We start from the raw sequence: 27,500 nt of genomic DNA, 5'->3' as shown, positions 1-27,500 counted from the left end.
AATTATTATTATTTTTTTTACCTGATTGAATAAACCAAGATCAGTCTGCAACTCTGGCCGGATATAATGCTATTAACACTGTGAACACACAGACATGCACAAACACTCACAACACACACATGCACACATGACCGCAGGACACACCTCTGAGCTGGTCACATGTACAAAGTATTGGAATAGTAGTGTAGTAGTTCAGTACAGCTCTACATGTAGCTAATACCACCTTTGTGTGAAATCATTTTGGTACATTTTTGCAAAATTCTGGGAGTGTAAAAATCAGAAACAGCATTAACTACTTGAGCATTACCGATGTTAAATGTTTGAAATGATCGCTGCTTCTCTCTGTGATTGGACCAGACAAATCAGAGAGTCATCATGGTGCTAACAGCAGGCTGTGAAGCAGGCCCCGGGGCCCAGGGGGTCAGGGGCCCAGGGGCTCAGGGTCTGGCTCCTGTGATATGGCCCTAGGGAATGGGTTAAAGTTCTCCGTCACTACGACGGATTTCCGTCATTAGATTTTTTTGGGGAAAAAATCCGTCAAATCATAATAAACCACACGCGCGTGCGTGCTATCTTTTGTGGCCGAAATATGATTCTCACTGGCGCTCATCAGCGCTGGATGGATGACGGCGGTGTCATTTGATTGACTTGCGGGTCATTCCGCCTTCAGATTTACGGACATTATGTAGAAAAGTGACCTCCCTCCTGCCTGACGTGACCGTAGCGCGCGACTCTGTACACCTCGTGCAAACTTGCGCGAACGGCGGAGGCTAGTTGACGCGTCACATTCTTTTTGCAGTCTTGTCCGAAACGATATGTGGTAGTATAAAGAAACACCGCTCAAAAACAGGAGAATTTTAATGTTGCTATGTGTTCCAGGTTTGAAAAGTGCTGGAATTTAGGCTAAAGTACTTTAAAATGTTGAAATTGTAACTACTTCGTTTCACAACAAATATCTGTCTGACTGAACAGTTTTCTTGCATTACGTTAACAAATACGAGCCTCTTGTAATTCCAGGAAACATGAGAGAACGTGAAGACGTTAAGATTGGGGAAAATAAACAATCATTAAATAATGTGAATAAAAAGCGAATTATTTCGAATCATTTCGAGTATATGTATAAATGTTTAACTTAATTAAATGTAACATTGAAAACGTGTTGAAATGGACCTTGAAAGTGACGTGCAAGTGCTTTAATTCCACCTTATAAAGGTGTATGAACCCTGCAAACATGACTTTGTTCACTGTGCTGAGGCGCGGCGCGTGCGAAGTTACAAAATTCGAGAGGTGCACGACCTTGCGAATCACCAGCACGCGAGGCTCTTGCGCACGGGTGGAGCCACTGCGATTACGTCATTTTCGGCGCACGCGCCGCCCGCGCCGCCCGCACGCGCCGCGTCAAATATAATGGCTTAAACCAGGCTTAACATGGATGGTTTTGTTCTGTTTGTATTTAAAAGCTCTATCCAGTGTAATTTTTTTGTAACATACCTACTTAAAGCAGGTAATCTTACGGCTTATGTTTTTGTGAATAGTGAATTTGATAAAAACAAGAGAGCTTCATACCTTTTAAAACTCACCAGGATTCACTAAATTTGACTTGATCTTTAAATAGTTTTCTGAAGAGGACCCCCAGATTTATGTACATTTATTGCTCAGGTGTTGCATTTTGTCGCTTCATAGATTCTCTCTTCTCTCCTTACACAGGCTGTTTAGATAAATATACTTTATAAATGTGTTTATTGTGTAGAATTAGGCAAAAGAGGTCGTGTCCCAACTACACCACATTTTCAGTAATTGCTAGCATTGTCTTTTGCCAGGAAAAATTTTCAGTCAAATGAAAATTTCTTGCTTTAACCCATGCCCTAGGGGCCATAAGCATCAACTCACAGTACCGCCGCTGCCTTTGTGATGTTGGAGTCCTCCATACATGTACAGACATCTTGCTGTAATCCTGCAGGATCAGGTCTGGATCTACAAATCTCAGTTCCACAGTGTGACCACTAGGAGTCCCCCCCTCCTGCCAGACCTATCCACTAATCGCTATTGCTCCTGTTCCGAAAGAGCACCATGTGTCCTGCAGGTGATCTGCGGGATGGTGGGGGTGTGTCCAGACTCTGCGGGATGGTGGGGGTGTGTCCAGTCTCTGCGGGATGGTGGGGGTGTGTCCAGTCTCTGCGGGATGGTGGGGGTGTGTCCAGACTCTGGATTCGTGTCACATTTATTCAGGTCTGCTGCAGTTGCACTAGCTGAGGCTGCTTGGCTGGGGAACAGGAGCCTGGACTGTTGCTGTAGAACTTTGAAACCACCCTGCGACCACAGACTTGTGTTAACGGGCCGCCCAATGGAGGATGGGTTCCCTTTTGAGTCTTGGTCCTCCAGAGGTTTCTTCCTAATCCCCACCATCTAGGGAGTTTTTCCTCGCCACTGTCGCCTTTGGCTTGCTCATTAGGGTTCTGGACCCATACGATTGTAAAGCTGCTTTGTGACAACGTGTGTTGTGAAAAGCGCTATATAAATAAATTTGACTTGACTTGACTTGACTTGCTCATTGTGCAGAGCAGCGTCTGAAGACTAACGGCACCGCCGCCTAGGGAAAGGATTAGGATTACGGTTAGGATTAGGATTAGGTCTAGGGGTAGGGTTAGGATTACGATTAGGGTTAGGTCTAGGGTTAGGGTTAGGATTACAGTTAGGATTAGGGTTAGGTCTAGGGGTAGGGTTAAGATTACGGTTAGGATTACGGTTAGGATTAGGGTTAGGTCTAGGGGTAGGGTTAAGATGGGTATACAGGTGTTAAGGTAAATTTTAATAATTTAAAATTATTTATAGGAGTGTGTCACATTTGCTTCAATGCTCTAATGAGAGTCATACCACGCTCTAATGGGACAACGTGTAGAATCAGCCTTTCTCAGTGTCTGCCTCTAGAATCAGTCTGTGCCTTTCCCAATTAGAGTCTCTAGAATCCATCTATGAATTTTCCCTGACAGCCTCTGGATTCTCTAAGCAGGATTCACGCCCACCAGCTCCATTTTGTGATCATACCTTCGGCTTCTTCAACCTCTGAGTTGCAGAAATTTGTCAGAAACCTGATGTGCCTTGCAGGTCTGATGCAAACATCCTCTGGGCTAAAGAATAGCTTTGAAAAATGTTGAAACGAATAAATTATTGAAAAGAGAGTTAAAATATACTAGTTCTGTTCTGAATCTTTGAACTCGCAGCATTAATATGAAAGAGGGTGTTTTTGTCATGTAGAATGTAAAGTTGTAGGTTGGTGAGTCGTGCTGTTTTTACAATGCAGGGACTGACTGACTCTTGCAGAAGTAAATAATCTGATTAATCTGATTAATCTGCCGCGACTAGTCCACCTGTCTGATCTTCCACTGGTGTTTGTGTCTGATCAGCTTGGCCCTCTGAGTCCTTCTGCTCATGGTGCTCCATGTGCTTTACTGGCGTTTCAGCCTCTGAGAGTCTCAGGCCGCCGCTGCGTTATTATGTCCAGAGTGGACGTTTCACCATTCCAGTTGTCAGCTGGACTATTTATACCTGGACCTTCTACAAATGGAAGCCATATCTGACCAATCAATCAACCAGCCAGCCGGTGGCAGTTACCTTCAAACCCCTGCAGCAGGAAGTGTGAGAGTGTACACACACACATACACACACACACACACACACACACACACACACATGGAGAGTCGTGAGGAGGGCTAGGCTGAAATTAAGGGGGGTACCATCACTGCGTTTTATGTGTGCCTGTGTGTGTGTGTGTGTGTGTGTGTGTGTCTGTATGTGTGTGTGTGTGTGTGTGCCTGTGTGTGTGTGTGTATGTGTGCCTGTGCGTGTGTGTGTGCCTGTGCGTGTGTGTGTGCCTGTGTATGTGTAATATTGCCTGTGTGTGTGCCTGTGTATGTGTGTAATATTGTCTGTGTGTGTATGTGTGCCTGTGTGTGTAATATTGCCTGTGTGTATGTGATAAATGCTATGCCTGCCTAAAACTAATATAATGGTTTTAGAGAACTTTCATGTTTCATTTTCTCCTATTTTTTAAATATATAATTCATAAATCTTAAGATTTAAAAAAATATGTTAACTTAAAATATAAAGTTATAAAAATGTATAATAACCCTAACCCTATACACAAATGCATGTGGGCATATTGCACATCGGGGTGAAGAATGAAATGAGTATTTCAAGTTGTGTGTTTGTGATGTGTACTGAGATCAGTGCTGTTTGTACAGTGAATGGACAGATGGAGGGAGAGTCTGTACTGTTCTGAGATCAGTGCTGGTTGTACAGTCGTGATGTGAATGGACTGATGGAGTGTGAGTCTGTACTGAGATCAGTGCTGGTTGTACAGTCTAACTGCAGCAGGAAGGGTCACTCGGTCACACATTGGGGGTGAAGCAGTGAGTCAGAGCAGCCCAGAGCTACTAGAGGCTCATACTTGGGGAGGGACTCAACCTTCACAAGAGGTGATAACATCCTATCTTCTCCACCCAGGACAGCGCTGGCCTTCCTAATGGTTCTGTCCAGTTTGTTCCTGTCTGCAGTTCGAGATGCTGCCACCTCAAGAGACCACTTCATTAAACATGGCTGATGTACAGTGTTCCTACTAGCCAGAGATGGGGACTCGAGTTTAGGACTCGTACTCGAGTCGTACTTAAGTCGCATATACAGCGACTTCAGACTCGACTTAGACTTGCATTCAAAAGACTTGCAACTCGATTTGGACTCGTGATTTGAGACTCGTGAACAATCTTTTATTTTTAATGTTCTTTTTGTGTTTCATTTGACAATCTCTTCTCCACCTGTCTGTATGCTTTTCACTTCCCGCTGACGTAACGTTAAGCTAGGTTTATACTTGACACGTCGCGTCCGGCGCGAGGGTCTGCACGCCGAAAATGACGTAAACGTGGTGGCTCCGCCCCGCGCGAGGGCCTCGCGCGCTGTCACTTTTGCGAGGTCGTGCACCTCTAAATTTGTGAGTGCCGCGCTTCAGCGCAATTAACAAAATCATGTTTGCAGGGTTCATACACCTTAACAAGGTGGAATTCAAGCACTTGTACGTCACTTTCAAAGTCCATTTTCAATATTTCCTACACTGTAAAACATTTCAAGTTGGTTAAACTCAGCAACATAAGTTCCCCTGCTGCCTTAAAAAGCTGAGTAAACTCAACTTGAAGGAAACCTTTGTTACAACTCAAGATGTTAAGTTAAACAAGTTGTTCAAATACTGATTATTCATTGTTTCAACTTGATGCACTGAATTAAAACAACTTACTGTGTTTAATTTATCCATTTTAAAAATGATCTATTTAGTTAAATAAACTTGCAATTCCTGACTGGTTTAACACATAACACATTAAAACTTCAGCAATATTCACATAACTTATTATTTTAAGTTAACAATGCTTATGTTTTTTAATTATTTCTATCATTGTTGTTACTTAATGTTACTTAAGCTTTCACCTTGGCTGTTGGTACATCTTTCTTTAATTAAAAAAAAAAAAGGACCCAAAATAAACTGAAGAGAAAATGCGACAGATTTTGCATGTTCACTTCAATTCTTTATTAACTCCTTTTTAGACAATAAGGAGAGGGTCACACAGTCACCCAACATTTTTGTTGTTCTTTTACATACGCTGTTCAAACCAGGTCATCACTCTTCCAACATGACATGAACACGGTGAGCCAAACAGTGCTAAAATAAATACAAGTGACTGTACGGAACAAACACGTATGACCAAAACAAACCACATAATAACATAATCTATCACATTTAACCAAACATTTACTCTTTTAACGTACCGCTTCGTGCCGCAAGTGCTCATGGGAGGTAGCGTACTCCATGGTCCACCCCTATACACCAGTGGCAACGCCACGATAGTTTAATTATTTAAAAGAGTCTAAAGAGTAAAGACAAATTCTTCAACACCAACAGATAAATAGTGTTACAATGCACGACATACGTTAGGAGCAATTTTGCAGGTTGTGAACAATGAAAACCCGCTGTCGCTGCTGTGTGGTTCCGTTGTAAATGCTACTCCAGCTTGCCAAACTCCACTTGGTAAATCACGCTGCATTCAGATTGCAATCCGGAGTCAGGCGTGTCCCTCCGCCGCTGAAAGTACTTCCTTATAGTTGATGTTTTGTCGCTCCTTGTTAATATTAATTGCTATGCCGCTGTAAAAAAGTGGTTAGCCCAATGCTCCCATGGTTTTAAAGTTGTAAAAAGTATTCCAATATTTTCTAAATTCTAAAATGGTGCCTACATCTCTGCATATTCAAATCTTCCCACTTTCCTTTTTTTAACCAATAACTTACAAACATAAGTTAAATAAACTTGGGCAATTCTGAAAAACTCACCATAAGTTAAGACAACGTGGTATTTTAAGTTATTTTTATTTAAGACGAAGGAACTTGAGTTGAATATCCTAAACTTACCATGGCAATTGGAACTGAAAAGAAGAAGTGAGTTCACATAACATAATGTGGCTGTAATGTTTTACAGTATAGCACGTTAAAATTAATTATGTTAAATATTTATACATATACTCTAAATCACATATGTCAAAGTCAAGGCCCGCGGGCCAGATCCGGCCCGTGAATTGATTATCTATGGCCCCCTGGATGATATTTAATTACTGTTAGAACCGGCCCGCAGGCCACAGCTGCCCTATGGTGTTTTGCACCAGGTCAGCGCGGCGAAAATAACGTAATCGCAGTGTCTCAGCTCGTGCGCGAGCGTCTCGCGCGCTGTCGATTCGCGAGGTCGTGCATCTCTCGAATTTTGTACTTTGCGCGCGCCGCGCCTCAGCGCAATGAACAAAGTCATGTTTGCAGGGTTCATACACCTTTATAAGGTGGAATTCAAGCACTTGTACGTCACTTTCATGGTCCATTTTAATATTTCCCAGCACGTTAAACTTAATTAAGTTAAATATTTATACATATACTCGAAATGATTTGAAATAATTAGCTTTTTATTCACATTATTTAATGGTTGTTTATTTTCAAAACGCCCAATATTAACGTCTTCACGTTCTCTCATGTTTCGTCCTGGAATTACAAGAGGCTCGTATTTGTTAACGTAATAAAAGAGAACTGTTCAGTCAGATAGCTATTTGTTATGAAATGAAGTAGTTACAATTTCAAGCATTTTCAAGTACTTTAGCTTAAATTCCAGCACTTTTCAAACCATTATTACTTTATTCATGTTTGCTTGTTGAAAAATATTTTCACTTGAAATTACTGACAGATCCATAAGAAAATATTGCTTTATTCATTTAAGCATTAAATAATATACACTGTGTTAGGTCTTGGTTCAATAGGCTATGTGCAATCATTTCAATATGTTTTAATAAACATTGAACTAGTCCGGCCCTCAGCTTGTAGCAAATTTGTTTTTTTGGCCCTCTGTGTATTTGACTTTGACATCCCTGCTTTAAATTATTCAAAATAATTTGCTTTTCATCACATTATTTAATGGTTGTTTATTTTCAAAATGCCCAATCTTGCAAGTACCCGTCGCTGTAGAAGCAAAAGTCCAGGGGGCGGAGCTGCATCTAATCCAACTCCTCCTACGTGTCGCTTACGTTTTCCGACCAGGAAATATAAATCCAATAAAGAACAAAATGTTCTTTAAATGTTATTTAAATAACACAATACACATTTTTTAAAGTTTACAAGAAAACATAAAAGTGGACAGGAATAATGATAATAAAGTACAGTACATTTCTTAAATATGTAGTATTTCATTTTTTTTTACCTTTAATAAAAATTACTTTTTTCGTTAGGACGGTATACTTCAGGTGTGCAGAATGGACAGTGGTATTTACTACAACATGTAGTGCACTGCACAACTGAAAGCGTCTGTCCTTTTTTCAAAACCGTGATATGCATCTATAGATGGATAGAAAAATATAAATAGTAGGGCTGGGTATTGATTCAAATTCCAAGAATCGATCCGATTCCTATTCTGAAGATTAAGAATCGATTTATTTCGATTTAATCTGATTTAATCGATTCGATCCAATTCGGGGTTTAGTGTTATTAAAAATGTATTTGAGCTGTTTCCTGACTGTGTACAGAAGCAACATGTTAAAACTAGTATTATATCGATATTAATCAGCAAATAGTTACTGGTATTTGGTAGTAACTGATGGCTGGAAGACTGGTGAAAAGGGTAATCATAAATCTACCTTCAAGAAAGGTAATCCAGGACAATAAACAGAGGACATCTTTGAGGTGTCTATATCTGCAACAGTGGACTCCTGGGACACTAACCAGTGCATTATTATTATGATTGAAATAATTAAGAATTCACCTAAAAGCTGTTGCTACCAAATGCATTCTTATTTTAAAAGTGCTCACACTTAATAAACTGAAAGTATAAAATGTAAACGTGTATTTTTCTTTAAAGTGCGAATATAAGAAAAGAACTGTCACGTTGAGGACCCCGACCCCTCCCTTTTGGGCATGTTAATGCCGTCTGCGTCTACTCGTCTGTGCCTGTAGATCTCCGTGGGTGCGGGTGCGTCTTGTGTTATACCGTCTCACCTGTGTCTATTTAATGTGCGTTCGCACAGTGTCCTGTGCTCATCGTTGTTTGAGTCACACATGTTCGTTGTAAACATGTTTTATGTGCGCTGTCTGCACTTCGGTAAATGTAATAAACGTGACAATTTGGAAAGTGCAAAGGATTCTGTCTCGTCGATCGCCTTGCGCCCAACGTTACAAGAACATTTTAAACTTTTAAACTGTAAAAACACTGGGTAAACTGTGAGTGACATGGACTAACTGTAAATAGTCACTGACACTGGATAAACTGTCCTTCTGTTTTTAGATTTCCGATTTAACTATCGTCGTTACCGTCACTGTCCGAGCCACGTTGTTTCACAGTTAGTTAGACCGAGCACGTCTGCGTGAATTCAGTGACGAGGCGGGGGTAAAAGTTTGCTGGGGGAAAATCGATCTTTGGACATACGAATCGATTATCAGATCATATTATGCGAATTGATTCTGAATCGGAAAATCGATTTTTTCAACACAGGCCTAATAAATAGCATTATATTAGTTGTGAAGTTTTTCAGTGAACTGGTTAATGAGGATCATGGCCGTTACATGCACGCACTACTGAATAACCCCCCTCGACGTGTCCATGCGATACCGAACAGCACAACCATTACAAATTATAAGTAACTACAGCAAACACTAATTAATTTAACAGTTTATGTCCAATATGAAGAACACAACATACATAAGTATTTAATACATCTGTATTTTATTTAGCTAACCGCTCGTCTTCTAACATCAGTTTTTACTGTCACTTACTTAGACACCTAGATTAGATAAGCTTAACAGTGGTTGTTTCTGCAAACAGAAACAGTCAGATTTAGTATAATAACCAAAGGAAACTTGTTACTAGCATTAGCAAGATGACAATTGGTTTATTATGAGCTTACTTTCACATTCGTGATTGTTCACAAATGAACGGCAAGTGAGTAAATACGAATAGCAATTTAGGACGGCAACAGTGATTTGAAATGGCTGATCTGATACAACAACTCCTGCGTAGTGCAATTACTTCAGACCAATGAAAACACCACGGTGGGAGGAGTCTAGATCCAGCTCCACCCCCTGGACTTTTGCTTCTGCAGCGAGGGGTATCTCCAATCTTCACGTTCTCTCATGTTTCGTCCTGGAATTACAAGAGGCTCGTATTTGTTAACGTAATACATGAGAACTGTTCAGTCAGACAGCTGTTGTGAAACCAAGTAGTTACAATTTCAAGCATTTTCAAGTACTTTAGCCTAAATTCCAGCACTTTCCAAATTAAAATTGGTCAGGTAAATGTTCCTTCCCCTGTTTTTGAGGGGTGTTTCTTTATACTACCACATATGGTTATGGAGAACACTGCAAAGAACGTGACGCATCATATATAAATGCTGCCGCTCGCACAGGTTCACGCAAGGTGAGCGGAGTCGCACGCTGCGGTCACTCGCAAAAGTATATAAATCCAGCCTTTAGTGCATTACTTATAACAACCTAATGTTTACCCAGTTATCTTGGTATTTGACTTGCCTCCAGTGCAGCAGTAGAGAGGGTGTTCAGTCATGGAGGCCTCATAATGCTCCCTCACCGAGCCAGGCTAAGTGCAAGTACCCTGTTAATCCTGATCTTTTAAAAATGTAATGCGTTAGTTGTAAACATTTTCCTTGTGTTGGACACTGAAAGACACCTTGAAGTTCAAATAGATTGTGTTTGATCCAGTTAGGAGACCAACAGTTGTTGCTGCAGGGCTTTTTATGTCAGAATCATTATTGTAAAATTTGAATTCTGTTTTTAATTTTTATTTTATATCACTTATTTGGTTGCTATTTCTTTATATACAGACCTTTCATATATAGTTAAAAAAATTGATTGTTAGAAAGATTTAGATTTTTTAATTTCACAGCCCTCCTTTATCTTTTAGAACAAAATATAGCAGATGTTCTACTGAAAGAAGAGAATATTGTATCTATTTCTACATACTAGGGTTGGGTGGTTCAGAAATCAAAATGAAACAATACAGGAATTAAAGCAAGGCTTTAAGTAAAAATACTTAAAGCCTTGCTTTAATTCCTGTATTGTTTCATTTTGATTCTTTATTGCGGTTGTGTGTCTTATTATTCTAGTTCTTTATATCATTTCATGTTCTACTTTAGTGTGTTTTCTTATTTGGTTTTTGCATAGTCTGTGTTTCTTGTTTCTGTTCATTATGCCACGTCATTCCCGTAAATAATCTCTATGTACAAGTGTTCACTTCCATTACACCACGAATCTCCGGCGTTACACTAACTTGACTTTCTTAGCATTTAAATGCTGCGTCTGATGAAGATCTGAAATGCAGAATTTAAATTCCAACATGTCAGCACCAGTGGCGATTGCTTTAAGACTGCAAGGGAAGCTCAGCTTCCCCTAAAATGTAAAAAAATAAGTGATCAAACATAAACTGTTGTGTGTACATGTCATTGATTAAATATGCGCTACAACGCGCTCAACTTTTGTTCAGAATCAGTTTCTTATCACTGGTAACGACGCGGCTTTCCTCTCACTCAGTCCCGCAGCTTCACGGTGCTTTAAACGGTGTGGACGCCGAGCGTCTAACAGAGTTAAATAATGAAGCAAAGAGTGCAGCGAAACGAGACGAGCCATTGGATAAATGCTGGGCTTTGTCCCGCCCATCGGACGCTCACCGTCTCTGGGGGTCTATGGGGCAGTGGGCCGGCCTCGGCAGGCCCGGACGCTCAGCTTCTGCATAATGATTGGATGATCTGTCTGAGGCCGAATCCCTTTTTGATTGACAGCGAAATGAGCGAATCAGCGATCTTTTGGTGTAAACCTCCGCGGGAGCATTTAATGTAAATTTTTTTTATTTTCATTCTGTTCTGAGTTGAACCGGAGATTTTCCTAATCCTCTTAGCGGCATTTTCTTCGTTAAAAACGACTAGCGACAAATCGAGCTTCTATTTCTGGTGGTTTTTTGTTGTAGCTGCTTGTGTTTGGAGACTGACTTCTATCACTCAAGCCGAAATTGAGCTTCCCCTCCTTGAAAGACCAGCATCCGCCACTGGTCAGCACCATGGAAGTGTGGAATAATGACAGACAGCATGTCCACGAGAAATATCAGTCATGCTAGTGTTAAAAGAGAAGACAGAAGGAGACTGTCAATGTTTACACCACTCAGAAATGGCAAAATAAAAGGAATAGCTAGTTTACAGTCCACTTACTTTCATTAACATTTGATAGTTTAATTAACATGAACATGTTAATGAAAGTAAGTTGTCTCTAAACGGTCTCTTTACAGTCTACTTACTTTTAGTAACTTTACTTTCATTAATCTCCAAAGCTAGCTAGCTTCAACAACTTACCACAAGAAAAACAAAAGCATGCCAATTGGCTAAAATGAGTTTGACAAAACATGGTTTAGCTTTACCGCAAACTCCAGTAGTTTGACATAAAGCTCAGTAACAAGCACTTCCTGTATGTTGTACCTACCCTTTCCGTCAGATTCACAGTTTGTAAAACGCCACCGTAGTTAATATACCATCACCATTTTATAATACTGTTATCATAATTAAATATCGTGGTATACCGGAATACCGTCGTGCCGCACAACCCATATTGTATATTACATTCTACCGTTGTGGTGGAGATACGCTGTACTTTACTGGTCCAGGAGCCTGTGTGTGTGTGTGTGTGTGTGTGTGTGTGTGTGTGTGTGTGTGTGTGTGTGTCTGTCTCTCTGTCTCTCTGTGTGTGTGTGTGTGTGTGTGTTTCTGTGTGTGTGTTTAGCCAAGCCAAGTACATGTGTGTTTGTGTGTGTGTTTTTGTTTGTGTGTGTGTTTCTCTGTGTGTGTTTAGCCAAGCCAAGTACGTGTGTTTATTTGTTTGTGTGTGTGTGTGTGTGTGTGTGTGTGTGTGTGTTTCTACGTGTTTCTGTGTGTGTGTTTAGCCAAGCCAAGTACATGTGTTTGTGTGTGTGTGTGTGTGTGCGTTTGTTTGTTTCTGTGTTTGTGTGTGTGTGTGTGTGTGTGCGCGTTTGTTTGTTTCTGTGTGTGTGTGTGTGTGTGTGTGTGTGTGTGTGTGTCTGACAGCAAATGTGCAGAAAGGTGGTTGACGTTTTGTGATTGTATCCTAGCAACACTGTGCTTCTAGCTTTGTGTTAGTTGAAAGCGTCTTGTAAAGGTCCTGTGTTGAGTCTTCAGAGCAGGTTTATTTTAAGTTCCTGCCAGACTGCGTAGCCGCGTCATTAAGGAGCAGACTGCTACATCACCTCAGAAATGCTGTAGACACTTTCTGAGCCAGTTAAGCTTTTATGTTTGAAATCAATCTGTTATCTGCACTAGTGGCTGGGCGTTCTCAGTCTTAAAGGAAGTCTTCTCCAAGACATAACAGCTTCTCCCAGCACTGCGCACTCGCGATGAGGAGGTTTCTGTGGAGCAGGACACACGGGAGCAGATCTACAGCTCAGTGAAGAGCTTTCACTCTTAATCCTACTGATTTTTACAGTTGCCATGACAGTGCTAGGCAACAGTAGAAACTTTGGGCCTCTTGATTGTATAAGTGTTAAATAGATATTGGAGACATGTCTGTGTGTGTGTGTGTGTGTGTGTGTGTGTGTGTGTGTGTGTGTGTGTGTGTGTGTGTGTGTGTGTGTGTGTGTGTGTGTGTGTGTGTGTGTGAGTCTATGTGGGTTTACATGTGTGTAAATCTGTGTCTGTGTGAGTCTCTGTGTGTGTGTGTGTGTGTGTCTGCGTGTGTGAGTCTGTCTGTGTTTGTGTGTGTGTGTGTGTGTGCGCGTGCGTGTGTGAGTCTGTTTGGGTTTACATGTGTGTAAATCTGTCTGTGTGAGTCTCTGTGTGTGTGTGAGTCTGTTTGGGTTTACATGTGTGTAAATCTGTGTCTTTGTGAGCCACTGTGTGTGTGTGTGTGTGTGTGTGTGTGTGTGTGTGTGTGTGTGTGTGTGTGTGTGTGTGTGTGTGTGTGTGTGCGCGTGCGTGTGTGAGTCTGTTTGGGTTTACATGTGTATAAATCTGTCTGTGTGAGTCTCTGTGTGTGTGTGTGTGTGTGTGTGTGTGTGTCTGCGTGAGTCTGTCTGTGTTTGTGTGTGTGTGTGTGTGTGTGTGTGTGCGCGTGCATGTGTGAGTCTGTGTGGGTTTACATGTGTGTAAATCTGTGTCTTTGTGAGCCACTGTGTGAGTGTGTGTGTGTGTGTGTGTGTGTGTTTGTATATGTTTGTGTGAATTTCTGTGTCTGTACATGCAACAAATGCCCATCAAACAATCAAAGTTCCTTTTGTTTAAAGGAAAGTCCATATTTGCCTCTGATGAATTAGCTCATGTAATTCAGTGATATTTAAAAATTAAATTAAAGAAATTAAAGAAAAAGTCTACAATCTAAAATGGTATTTAAAAACATATTTGATTTACTTCAGTTTTTCTTATTCTTCCAATATCCTGAGCAAAACTTCCTAAATTAAACAACATTTTTGGTCAGAATTTCCAGTGTTCTGAAAACTGTTTGCTCTGTTTTCTGCACTCATCTATTGGTCTGTGTAGTAGACTGGTGGAAAAATAAACAAGATGTTGAAGTTTATGATTATGTTCATTGATTCATTCATCATTCAAACTTAAATTAATATTTCTCATGTTAAATATTGAAATGCGATTAAAATGCAATTAATTTTGATTAATTAATCACAAAGCTCTGACGGTAAAAATGATACATACCTGATACATAGATCTATATAGATAGAAATATACATCTATATACATCTATGAACCTGCGCGAATGGTGGAGGCGTTTATACTAGCCGCGTCACATTCTTTGTAGTTTTGTCCGAAACGATATGATGTGGTAGTATAAAGAAACACCCCTCAAAAAAAGGGGAATGAACATTTACCTGCCGAATTTTAATGTTGCTTTGTGTTTCAGGTTTGAAAAGTGCTGGAATTTAGGCTAAAGTACTTGAAAATGTTGAAATTGTAACTACTTCGTTTCACAACAAATATCTGTCTGACTGAATAGTTCTCTTGTGTTACGTTAACAAATACGAGCCTCTTGTAATTCCAGGACGAAACATGAGAGAACGTGAAGACGTTAAGATTGGGCGTTTTGAAAATAAACCACCATTAAATAATGTGATAAAAAAGCAAATTATTTCGAATCATTACGAGTATATGTATAAATATTTAACTTATTTAAGTTTATCGTTCTGGGAAATATTGAACTGGACCTTGAAAGTGACGTACAAGTGTTTTAATTCCACCTTATAAATGTGTATGTACCCTGCAAACGTGACTTTGTTCATTGTGCTGAGGAGCGGCGCGCGCGCGAAGTTACAAAATTCGAGAGGTGCACGAGCTCGCGAATCGACAGCGCGCGAGACCCTCGCGCATGGGCATAGCCACCGCGATTACGTAATTTTATAAAAACCAGTATAAAAGTATAAGTAAAGTATAGAAAGTATAAGAAAGTATAAACCAGGCTTAAGAGTTTTTTCACGGACACTCACGCCGGTCGCGACGCAACCTTCCAAGCTTGTTTTACTTTCAAGCTCTGCGCCCCCCCTGCAATAGCTCGGGGGCACGCCCCCCATTTTGGGAACCACTGCATTAAAGAATGTGTCTGTATACATTAGAGACCGTGTTTGTGTCGATTAGAGACTGTGTCTGTGTAAATTAGAGACTGTGTCTGTATAGATTAGAGACTGTAGATTAGAGACCGTGTCTTATGCAGATGAGATCAAATCAAATGTATTTGTATAGCGCTTTTCACAACACATGTTGTCACATTAGAGACTGTGTCTGTGTACATTAGAGACTGTGTCTGTGTACATTAGAGACTGTGTCTATACATTAGATACTGTGTATGTGTAGATTAGAGACTGTCTGTATACATTACAGACTGTGTCTGTGTAAATTAGAGACTGTCTGTGTAAATTAGAGACTGTCTGTATACATTACAGACTGTGTAAGGCTGAACCTGTTATACCAGCTGCTTCACTCTTTGTTCTGTGTCTTTGGGCTGGTCTCACATTGGATTTGTAATGTATTTCCTATTCGTGTCGCCCCATGGTCTCATTTATATTATGCAAATGAGAGCATGCTGACTGAACTCCATTATTTTTCATCCATTTCTGAGATTCCTTTAATCTTTCCATTTGGGGTTTAATTGTGTGTGTGTGTGGGGGGGGGGGGTTTAATTGTGTGCTCTGTAGGCTGTTGTGGAGAACTCACGTGTGGGCGTCACGACTGGAGCTATGATGAGGACTGAAATCAGCACCAGCTGAGGTTTTTTAACAACCTGGCAGAAGTCAGTGTCTGAAGTTGCGATGTGTTTGTGTGTGTGTGTGTGTGTGTGTGTGTGTGTGTGTGTGTGTGTGTGTGCGCGTGCCTCCTCCCTGTGTGTGATTCTTTTGTAGTCTGACATTACCATTGTTGTGAAGTAACTGTGAAATGTGGTGGAATAGTAAGTTAATAGGAAGTTAGAGCTGAGATGAGAGTGAGTTGGAGTTGGAGTGTGTGTGTGTGTGTGTGTGGGCAATGACGGGTGGTTGAGTTGGAGCTGTAGGATCAGCAGGAGAGTGAGAGTTTAACTACCACACACACACACGGTCACACACACACACACACACACACGCTCACACACACACACTCACACACACACACACGCTCACACAGTCACACACACAAACGGTCACACACACACACGCTCACACACACATACACACACACACACACACACACACAGAGTGCAGCTGTACGCCCCAGTGTGCTAGCAGGCTGTGTGTGTCTGATCAGTCTGCCCGTCTGCTTCTCTCAGAACACCTGAAGGCCTCTCTGGAGAAATACATGGTCCACGTCCCTAAAGTCCGCATCCTTCGTACCAAGAAGCGGGAGGGGCTTATCCGCACCAGGCTGCTGGGGGCGGCAGCGGCTAAGGGCGAGGTCATCACCTTCCTGGACTCACACTGTGAGGCCAACGTCAACTGGCTGCCCCCATTACTGGGTAAGGATTCAGTTCAGCTGGGTAAGGATTCAGTTCAGCGGGGTAAGGATTCAGTTCAGCGGGGTAAGGATTCAGTTCAGCTACGTAAAGATTCAGTTCAGCTGGGTAAGGAATCAGTTCAGCTGGGTAAGGATTCAGTTCAGCTGGGTAAGGATTCAGTTTAGCTAGGTAAAGATTCAGTTCACCGGGGTAAAGATTCAGTTCAGCGGGGTAAGGATTCAGTTCAGCTACGTAAAGATTCAGTTCAGCTGGGTAAGGATTCAGTTCAGCTGGGTAAGGATTCAGTTCAGCTAGGTAAAGATTCAGTTCAGCTAGGTAAAGATTCAGTTCAGCTGGGTAAAGATTCAGTTCAGCTACGTAAAGATTCAGTTCAGCTGGGTAAGGATTCAGTTCAGCTAGGTAAAGATTCAGTTCAGCTGGGTAAGGCTTCAGTTCAGCTGGGTAAAGATTCAGTTCAGCTAAGTAAAGATTCAGTTCAGCTGGGTAAGGATTCAGTTCAGCTAGGTAAAGATTCAGTTCAGCTAGGTAAAGATTCAGTTCAGCTAGGTAAAGATTCAGTTCAGCTACGTAAAGATTCAGTTCAGCTAGGTAAAGATTCAGTTCAGCTGGGTATGGCTTCAGTTCAGCTGGGTAAAGATTCAGTTCAGCTGGGTAAGGATTCAGTTCAGCTGGGTAAAGATTCAGTTCAACTGGGTAAGGATTCAGTTCAACTGGGTAAGGATTCAGTTCAGCTGGGTAAAGATTCAGTTCAGCTGGGTAAGGATTCAGTTCAGCTAGGTAAAGATTCAGTTCAACTGGGTAAAGATTCAGTTCAACTGGGTAAGGATTCAGTTCAGCTGGGTAAGGATTCAGTTCAGCTGGGTAAAGATTCAGTTCAACTGGGTAAGGATTCAGTTCAACTGGGTAAGGATTCAGTTCAGCTGGGTAAAGATTCAGTTCAGCTGGGTAAGGATTCAGTTCAGCTAGGTAAAGATTCAGTTCAACTGGGTAAAGATTCAGTTCAACTGGGTAAGGATTCAGTTCAACTGGGTAAGGATTCAGTTCAACTGGGTAAGGATTCAGTTCAGCTGGGTAAGGATTCAGTTCAGCTAGATAAGGATTCAGTTCAGCTGGGTAAGGATTCAGTTCAACTGGGTAAGGATTCAGTTCAGCTGGGTAAAGATTCAGTTCAGCTAGGTAAAGATTCAGTTCAGCTAGGTAAAGATTCAGTTCAGCTGGGTAAAGATTCAGTTCATGTTACTTTGCTTTCTTACTCCTGCACAAGTTCATTTCCATTTTGAATGCTTCTGTTTTCAGATCGCATCGCCCATAACCGGAAGACGATCGTGTGCCCGATGATTGATGTGATAGATCATGACAACTTTGGCTATGAGACCCAGGCAGGCGACGCCATGCGGGGTGCCTTCGACTGGGAGATGTACTACAAACGCATCCCCATTCCCTCCCAACTACAGAAGGACGACCCCAGTGAACCTTTTGAGTAAGAACAGCAGGACGTCAGGACAACACAGTGACTAACTAAGGGCAGTCATGGTCTGGTGTAGGGCTGAACGATTTTGGAAAATAATCTAATTGCAATTTTTTATCTATAAATTGCGATTGTGATTTAAAATCGCGATTTTTTTCCATTGTTCCACTTCAGGCCTGTGGTTGGCGCCAGAGCGAACTACTAACTTTTTAGTCTAAGACGCTCAATGCGTGAGAGTTGGCAACCCTGCAGGTATAGCAACTTGGCTAAAATATGTGCGTGAGGGCATTTGGTAGCGCATATCCAGTGTGTTTAACAAAGCCATGAAGCCGGGCTTGTTCACTACATTAACGGACATCATGTCTTTCACTATGAACTCCGTTACTGCCCGAGTTATTTCAGCGTGCTGCTTCGAATTACATCCATAAGGAGTTACACTTTCAAACGGTTCGGTCAGTGAACCCTGTCTGCTGGACCGCGGTCAAGCTATCCGTGCTTTCGCGATTCATCCGCGCTTTAAATCTTATTGCGCCTATATGCGTGATTTTACGGTATTTTGCTGCTCACCGCATACTAAAGCTGTATAAGCGCAGAGAAACACTTTTGCATATTTGAAAGAGGCAGCACTGGTCGTTGGCATTTTAGCCTTACAAATATCATACGAGGCTTTGTGGTGTTTTTTTTTTATGCTGAAGAAGGTTTGTAGTGTTACCTCGCGTCGTAGCAACAGTAGCAAGGCACGTTTTGCAGGGTACCTGACGTTGAGCAGCATCTTTTTAAAAGCCAAAGTAATTTCACACAACTGATGTGCTGCCCCTCTTTGGTATTAGACTTTCAGTTGTGTCAGCTTCTGTCGAGCCTGAAGCCATTGTGCAACAAGTTAAAGTGCGCTGTGTTAACTTCACTTCTCCACCTTTCTGCCTCCTGCTCGGGTTTGCTCCGTTCGTCCTCGGCTCGGCTCGCTCCCAAGTCACGTGACCAGTTTAAATCGCAGCCTGTGCGATTAGACAATCGCGTTTTAAAAAATCGCGAAATTATCGCAAATGCAATTAATCGTTCAGCCCTAGTCTGGTGGTAGGGAACTGGTCTTGTGACCGGAGGGTCGTGGGTTTCATTCCCAGACCTGAGGCCATGACTGAGGTGCCCCTAAGCAAGGCACCTGAATGCAGGTCCTGCAGAGCTGTTAGCCACACTGCAGGATATTTTTACAACAGTTAAGAGTATGACAGTGAAGGATTAAGAAAATTCATGTATCCCAAATTACACAAATCGCAAATCTTACACATTTAAGGAAATTCAGTTAAAAGCATAGATGAAGTCATGCTCTGTGTCTAGAGATTTGGTAGTGACAGTTTTGTGCCTGTGTGCTGTTCGCCGTGGTCATGTACTAATGGTCCTTACACCCAGACTGATGCAGTGAAGAAAAACATAAAGTGCTTAACATAAATATGAGCATGAATGCATAAATGTACCGAGCTGCCAGTGATGAGTTAAGAGCCCTGGGGTGATATAAAGAGTGAGCGTGTAGTAGTGTAGTATTGGTGTGTGTGCTGTAGTATTGGTGTGTGTGCTGTAGTAGTGGTGTGTGTGCTGTAATAGTGGTGTGAGTGCTGTAATAGTGGTGCGAGCTGTAGTAGTGGTGTGTGTGCTGTAGTAGTGGTGTGTGTGCTGTAATAGTGGTGTGTGCTGTAGTAGTGGTGTGTGCTGTAGTAGTGGTGTGTGTGCTGTAGTAGTGGTGTGTGTGCTGTAATAGTGGTGTGTGTGCTGTAGTAGTGGTGTGTGTGCTGTAGTAGTGGTGTGTGCTGTAGTAGTGGTGTGAGCTGTAGTAGTGGTGTGTGTGCTGTAATAGTGGTGTGTGTGCTGTAATAGTGGTGTGTGTGCTGTAGTAGTGGTGTGTGTGTGCTCTAGTAGTGGTGTGTGTGCTCTAGTAGTGGTGTGTGTGCTCTTGTAGTGGTGTGTGTGCTGTAGTAGTGGTGTGTGTGCTGTAGTAGTGGTGTGTGTGCTGTAGTAGTTGTGTGTGCTGTAATAGTGGTGTGTGGGCTGTAGTAGTAGTTTTGTGTGCTGTAGTAGTGGTGTGTGTGCTGTAGTAGTGGTGTGTGAGCTGTAATAGTGGTGTGTGAGCTGTAATAGTGGTGTGTGGGCTGTAGTAGTAGTTTTGTGAGCTGTAGTAGTAGTTTTGTGAGCTGTAGTAGTGTTGTGTGTGCTGTAATAGTGGTGTGTGCTGTAATAGTGGTGTGTGGGCTGTAGTAGTAGTTTTGTGGGCTGTAGTAGTGGTGTGTGTGCTGTAGTAGTGGTGTGTGGGCTGTAGTAGTGGTGTGTGGGCTGTAGTAGTAGTTTTGTGAGCTGTAGTAGTGTTGTGTGTGCTGTAGTAGTGGTGTGTGTGCTGTAATAGTGGTGTGTGAGCTGTAGTAGTGGTGTGTGAGCTGTAGTAGTGATGTGTGTGCTGTAATAGTGGTGTGTGGGCTGTAGTAGTAGTTTTGTGTGCTGTAGTAGTAGTTTTGTGTGCTGTAGTAGTAGTTTTGTGAGCTGTAGTAGTAGTTTTGTGGGCTGTAGTAGTAGTTTTGTGTGCTGTAGTAGTGGTGTGTGCTGTAGTAGTAGTTTTGTGGGCTGTAGTAGTAGTTTTGTGTGCTGTAGTAGTGGTGTGTGTGCTGTAGTAGTGGTGTGTGTGCTGTAGTAGTGGTGTGTGCTGTAGTAGTAGTTTTGTGTGCTGTAGTAGTGGTGTGTGTGCTGTAGTAGTGGTGTGTGCTGTAGTAGTAGTTTTGTGAGCTGTAGTAGTGGTGTGTGTGCTGTAGTAGTGGTGTGTGCTGTAGTAGTGGTGTGTGCTGTAGTAGTGGTGTGTGTGCTGTAGTAGTAGTTTTGTGAGCTGTAGTAGTGGTGTGTGAGCTGTAGCAGTGGTGTGTGCTGTAGTAGTGGTGTGTGTGCTGTAGTAGTGGTGTGCAGACCAAACGCTCAGTTACATTTGATTTAAATGAATTGAGTGTTCAGGCATTAAGGGTCTTTTGGGCTTTTCACCTGATTGACGGCCATGTTCTGACTCTCTTTCAGGTCTCCTGTAATGGCAGGAGGGCTGTTTGCTGTGGACAGGAAGTGGTTTTGGGAACTAGGAGGATATGACATGGGGCTGGAGATCTGGGGAGGAGAACAGTATGAGATCTCATTTAAGGTATGTTTACAAAACATCTAAGTGGACTTTGATCCACACACACACACACATTTGAACACAGTGCTGGTAATGGAGTGGATAGGTCAGTGCTGGTCTATGTAATGCAGGTCTATGTAGTGATGGTCTGTGTAGTGGAGGGGGTCAGTGATAGTCTATATAGTGGAGGAGGTCAGTGATAGTCTATATAGTGTTGGTCTATAATGGGGAGGGATCAATTCTGTGGCACACACACAGAAATACACACACACACACACACACACACACAATCACTCTCAGTGCTCCTACCACATCCTCAGACTTTTCCCATGAAATATCACATTTTCTGTGAAATGCAGGAATATTTCTTTGAGCCATAACAGCACACACACACACACACATACACACATATACACACACACCAGTGGCGGATGCTGGTCTTTCAAGGAGGGGAAGCTCAATTTCGGATTGAGTGATAGAAGTCAGTCTCCAAACACAAGCAGCTACAACAAAAACCACCAGAAATAGTCGCTAGTCGTTTTTAATGAAGAAAATGCTGCTAAGAAGATTAGGAAAATCTCCGGTTCAACTCAGAACAGAATGAAAATTTTTAAAAATTAAAATTAAATGCTCCCGCGGAGGTATACACCAAAAGTTAGCTGATTCGCTCATTTCGCTGTCAATCAAAAAGGGATTCGGCCTCAGACAGATCATCCAATCATCATGCAGAAGCTGAACGTCCGGGCCAGCCGAGGCCAGCCCACTGCCCCATAGACCCCCAGAGACGCTGAGCGTCCGATGGGCGGGACAAAGCCCAGCATTCATCCAATGGCTCGTCTCGTTTCGCTGCACTCTTTGCTTCGCTATTGAACTTTGTAGACGCTCAGCGTCCACACCGTTTAAAGCACCGTGAAGCTGTGGGACTGAGTGAGAGGAAAGCCGCTGAACAAAAGTTGAGCGCGTTGTAGCGCATATTTAATCAATGACATGTACACACAACAGTTTATGTTTGATCTCTTATTTTTTTACATTTTAGGGGAAGCTGAGCTTCCCTTGCAGACTTAAAGCAATCGCCACTGACACACACACACACATACACATACACACACACTCACACACAAACACTCTCATGCACACACACTTTTTAATTTGAAATCTAGCTTTAATATATCTTAAAATTAGTAACAAGTAACTTGATCGATTCATTTTAACTTTTAAATGTTTCAGTTGTCTGTAATGCTGTCATGACCCTGGGGGCGTCTATCATATGGTATAACAGTCATATGGTATAACAGTGATTTGGTATAACTGTGATATGGTATAACAGTGATTTGGTATAACTGTGATATGATATAATAGTGATTTGGTATAACTGTGATATGGTATAATAGTGATTTGGTATAACTGTGATATGGTATAATAGTGATTTGGTATTACTGTGATATGGTATAATAGTGATTTGGTATTACTGTGATATGGTATAATAGTGATTTGGTATAACTGTGATATGGTATAATAGTGATTTGTTATAATACTGATATGGAAGTGGAGTACTGGGAGTGTTCTCTGTGTGTGAGTGTGTGTGCGTGAGTGTGAGTGCGCATGTGTGAGTGCGCGCGTGTGTGTGTGTGTGTGTGTGTGAGTGCGCGTGTGTGAGTGCGTGTGTGTGTGTGTGTGTGTGTGCGTGAGTGCTGACAACTGACAGCAGTACTAAAAGAGAAGGCTGGAGAGGGCATTAGAGTGTATGTAAATGTTGTAGGACATGTGTCTGTGTATGATATGAGGAAATCATATCATCCTTTAACCTGTACACCTGCATGTAAACCATCAGCTGGGGTGTCCAGGTGTTATTTATGAGCAGGTGTGATGCTGGGTGCTCCGCCCTCTTCTGCCCTCTCCAGGTGTGGATGTGTGGGGGACGCATGGAGGACGTCCCCTGTTCCAGGGTGGGACACATTTACAGGAAGTACGTGCCCTACAAAGTACCCGGAGGAGTCAGCCTGGCACGGGTGAGTTCAAAGTGCCCGGAGGAGTCAGCCTGGCACGGGTGAGTTCAAAGTGCCTGGAGGAGTCAGCCTGGCACGGATGAGTTCAAAGTGCCCGGAGGAGTCAGCCTGGCACGGGTGAGTTCAAAGTGCCCGGAGGAGTCAGCCTGGCACGGGTGAGTTCAAAGTGCCCGGAGGAGTCAGCCTGGCACGGGTGAGTTCAGGAAGTACGTGCCCTACAAAGTACCCGGAGGAGTCAGCCTGGCACGGGTGAGTTCAAAGTGCCCGGAGGAGTCAGCCTGGCACGGGTGAGTTCAAAGTGCCCGGAGGAGTCAGCCTGGCACGGGTGAGTTCAAAGTGCCTGGAGGAGTCAGCCTGGCACGGATGAGTTCAAAGTGCCCGGAGGAGTCAGCCTGGCACGGGTGAGTTCAAAGTGCCCGGAGGAGTCAGCCTGGCACGGGTGAGTTCAAAGTGCCCGGAGGAGTCAGCCTGGCACGGGTGAGTTCAAAGTGCCCGGAGGAGTCAGCCTGGCACGGGTGAGTTCAAAGTGCCCGGAGGAGTCAGCCTGGCACGGGTGAGTTCAAAGTACCCGGAGGAGTCAGCCTGGCACGGGTGAGTTCAAAGTGCCCGGAGGAGTCAGCCTGGCACGGGTGAGTTCAAAGTGCCCGGAGGAGTCAGCCTGGCACGGGTGAGTTCAAAGTACCCGGAGGAGTCAGCCTGGCACGGGTGAGTTCAAAGTGCCCGGAGGGGTCAGCCTGGCACGGGTGAGTTCAAAGTGCTCGGAGGGGTCAGCCTGGCACGGGTGAGTTCAAAGTGCCCGGAGGAGTCAGCCTGGCACGGGTGAGTTCAAAGTGCCCATAGGGGTCAGCCTGGCACGGGTGAGTCCATCCTGCTGGCGCGAAGATCTGAGGTGGAGACGCAGCTTTGGCCCACAGAGCAGATGTGTGAACGCTAATGTACCAACATGGGCTTCAGCGGTGTTCTCAGATGTTTCATATCTGAAATAATACTCTTTTTCTGTTATTATTGAACTGCAAGCTTGAATACACACACACACAAATGTACACACACATGCATACACACAGAGACTCAAGTTTATGCAAACATACACAAATGCTTGCACACAGTTATTCATGTAAACGCACACACACGTTTACATATGCACATGTTTGCATACACACATGCATCCAGACAGCTGGTGTGTCTACATAGCTGACATAGCTGACACATCATTGATGTGACTGTGTGATCTGACAGTGTGATCTGTTTATCTCACGCCCTGCACAACTCTGCTGTCTGCTCTCTGAGAAATGAGTTGTCTACAAACAAAACAAACCTGCTGTGCATTTGATAACAGCCCACTTGGTGAGTGATGTTTGCAGAGTATTACAGTGTGGCGTAGAGTATTACAGTGTGGCGTAGAGTATTACAGTGTGGCGTAGGGTATTACAGTGTGGCATAGGGTATTACAGTGTGGCGTAGAGTACTACAGTGTGGCGTAGAGTACTACAGTGTGGCGTAAAGTACTACAGTGTGGCGTAGAGTACTACAGTGTGGCGTAGAGTACTACAGTGTGGCGTAGAGTACTACAGTGTGGCGTAAAGTACTACAGTGTAATGTAGAGTATGACAGTGTGGCATAGAGTACTACAGTGTGGCGTAAAGTATTACAGTGTGGCGTAGAGTACTACAGTGTGGCGTAAAGTATTACAGTGTGGCGTAAAGTACTACAGTGTGGCGTAGAGTACTAGTGTGGTGTAAAGTATTACAGTGTGGCATAGAGTACTACAGTGTGGTGTAAAGTATTACAGTGTGGCGTAGAGTACTACAGTGTGGCGTAAAGTATTACAGTGTGGCGTAGTACTACAGTGTGGTGTAAAGTATTACAGTGTGGCGTAGAGTACTACAGTGTGGTGTAAAGTATTACAGTGTGGCATAGAGTACTACAGTGTGGCGTAAAGTATTACAGTGTGGTGTAAAGTATTACAGTGTGGCGTAGAGTACTACAGTGTGGCGTAAAGTATTACAGTGTGGCGTAGAGTACTACAGTGTGGTGTAGATCGGCCACAAGACTCTGTGTGGTTCAGTTTCCTTGTAGATGTTGTTCCTTGAGGTCTCAGAGGTAATTTTGTCCACTCTTTCTTTCCACACTGGGGGAGGGACTTGTAGTTCAGCTCACGTTGTATATGGCAGGAATGTTAATGAATTTGGAGTTAATGGACTCCATTGTTGATTTGTCTGAATGAAATTCCATTTTGAAAGGGCCTTTCAGGGAAGTCACTCCAGTTTCCCCAGCTGGGACTGTGGAGCGATGCCTGCTGTGATCTACACGACCTGTGAGGGGTTCTGCTGTAGCAGTGTTGGGTTCTGCTGTAGCAGTGTTGGGTTCTGCTGTAGCAGTGTTGGGTTCTGCTGTAGCAGTGTTTGGTTCTGCTGTAGCAGTGTTGGGTTCTTCTGCTGTAGCAGTGTTGGGTTCTGCTGCTCTAGCAGTGTTGGGTTCTGCTGCTCTAGCAGTGTTGGGTTCTGCTGTAGCAGTGTTTGGTTCTGCTGTGGCAGTGTTGGGTTCTGCTGCTGTAGCAGTGTTGGGTTCTGCTGCTGTAGCAGTGTTGGGTTCTGCTGCTCTAGCAGTGTTGGGTTCTGCTGCTCTAGCAGTGTTGGGTTCTGCTGCTCTAGCTGTGTTGGGTTCTGCTGCTCTAGCAGTGTTGGGTTCTGCTGCTGTAGCAGTGTTGGGTTCTGCTGTAGCAGTGTTGGGTTCTGCTGCTCTAGCAGTGTTGGGTTTTGCTGCTGTAGCAGTGTTGGGTTCTGCTCTAGCAGTGTTGGGTTCTGCTGCTCTAGCAGTGTTGGGTTCTGCTCTAGCAGTGTTGGGTTCTGCTGCTGTAGCAGTGTTGGGTTCTGCTGCTGTAGCAGTGTTGGGTTCTGCTCTAGCAGTGTTGGGTTCTGCTGCTGTAGCAGTGTTGGGTTCTGCTGCTGTAGCAGTGTTGGGTTCTGCTGCTGTAGCAGTGTTGGGGCTTTACTACTGCGCTGAGTGGGACCAGCATGCATTGTGCCTGGCCCTGTATGGAGAGGACCAGGGGCAGTGAGTGTGTAGTCCTGGGGAAGGATGGGGTTGGGGTGGGGGTTTGATTTAGGAATAGACTTAAGATTCAGGACTAGGTTTAGGGTTTAGGACAGGGGTACTCAACTGGCGGACCGCTGTCCGGATCCGGACCCGAACGCAGTCCTGTCCGGACTCAATCTCATTGCTGATTAACTGGATACGGACCAAAAAAAAACCGGAGCATTTATTTCAGGGCTATTGAAAAAACACTCCGTCACGAGTGTTACGTTTGCGCCCCCCCCCCCCCCCCCCCCCCCCCCCCCCCCAACAACTTACGTTCGCCGCCCCCGCCGCACCGGACCTCGGGTCACAGGTATCTGCCAAAATTGGACCGTGGACTAATTTAGTTGAGTACGCCTGGTTTAGGGTTTTAGGGTAGGGATATCATTGGATCGCTTACAGAAGCCACTCCTATTCTTCAAGCCACTCCCCCTCAGTGTCTCTGGTTTTCCCCACAGAATCTCAAACGGGTTGCTGAAGTGTGGATGGACGAGTACGCCGAGTACATTTACCAGCGTCGGCCTGAGTATCGCCACCTGTCTGCGGGGGACGTAACTGCACAGAAGGAACTGAGGAGCCGGCTGAACTGTGAGAGCTTTAAGTGGTTCATGAAGGAGGTGGCGTGGGACCTGCCCAAACACTACCCACCTGTGGAGCCCCCTGCTGGCGCCTGGGGAGAGGTGCGCCATACCCTACAGAACCCACAAATTACCAACCCAACACTAACCCTACCCTAACCCAACACTAACCCTACCCTAACACTAACCAAAACCAACCCTAATCCAACACTAACCAACACTAACCCACCCGAACACTAACACTAACCCAACACTAACACTAATCCTAACAGACCATTGTTTCACTGTTTAGCATTCAGTCAGACCTCAAAGAAAAATACTTCTATTTAAATTTCTGTTGCCACTGACTACTAAATTATATGTTGAAATGCTATATTTAGTAGTCAGTGGTATATGCTGTATAAAAATGAGTGTGTGTGTTTCTCCAGTTGCGTAATGCTGGCAGTGGTCTCTGCATGGAGAGTAAACACTTCTCCTCAGGTTCGCCTCTTCGCCTGGAGACGTGTGTGAAGGGGGGAGGAGAGACAGCTTGGAGTCATGGACAGGTGACCAACCTAACACCACACACACACTCACACATTACACACATACACACACATATTACACACACACACACACACACACACACACATTACACAAATACACACACATATTACACACACACACACACACACACA

The 27,500-nt window shown here is 43.5% G+C and overlaps 1 protein-coding gene across 1 annotated transcript in view; it reads left to right on the top strand.

Annotated features, from left to right (window-relative positions):
- Positions 1 to 27,500, top strand: part of galnt10 (UDP-N-acetyl-alpha-D-galactosamine:polypeptide N-acetylgalactosaminyltransferase 10 (GalNAc-T10)) — a 56,601-nt gene that overhangs the window by 20,832 nt on the left and 8,269 nt on the right. The window contains exons 5-10 of the mRNA XM_076986926.1: positions 16,372 to 16,557; positions 17,854 to 18,037; positions 21,071 to 21,188; positions 23,066 to 23,173; positions 26,704 to 26,925; positions 27,252 to 27,368. Of these exons, the coding sequence (XP_076843041.1) occupies positions 16,372 to 16,557; positions 17,854 to 18,037; positions 21,071 to 21,188; positions 23,066 to 23,173; positions 26,704 to 26,925; positions 27,252 to 27,368 (935 nt within the window). The remainder of the gene's footprint in view (positions 1 to 16,371; positions 16,558 to 17,853; positions 18,038 to 21,070; positions 21,189 to 23,065; positions 23,174 to 26,703; positions 26,926 to 27,251; positions 27,369 to 27,500) is intronic.

Source organism: Brachyhypopomus gauderio, unplaced genomic scaffold (assembly GCF_052324685.1).
Source record: "Brachyhypopomus gauderio isolate BG-103 unplaced genomic scaffold, BGAUD_0.2 sc50, whole genome shotgun sequence".
Lineage (NCBI taxonomy): Eukaryota > Metazoa > Chordata > Actinopteri > Gymnotiformes > Hypopomidae > Brachyhypopomus > Brachyhypopomus gauderio.
This window is presented reverse-complemented; position numbering and strand designations above follow the sequence as displayed.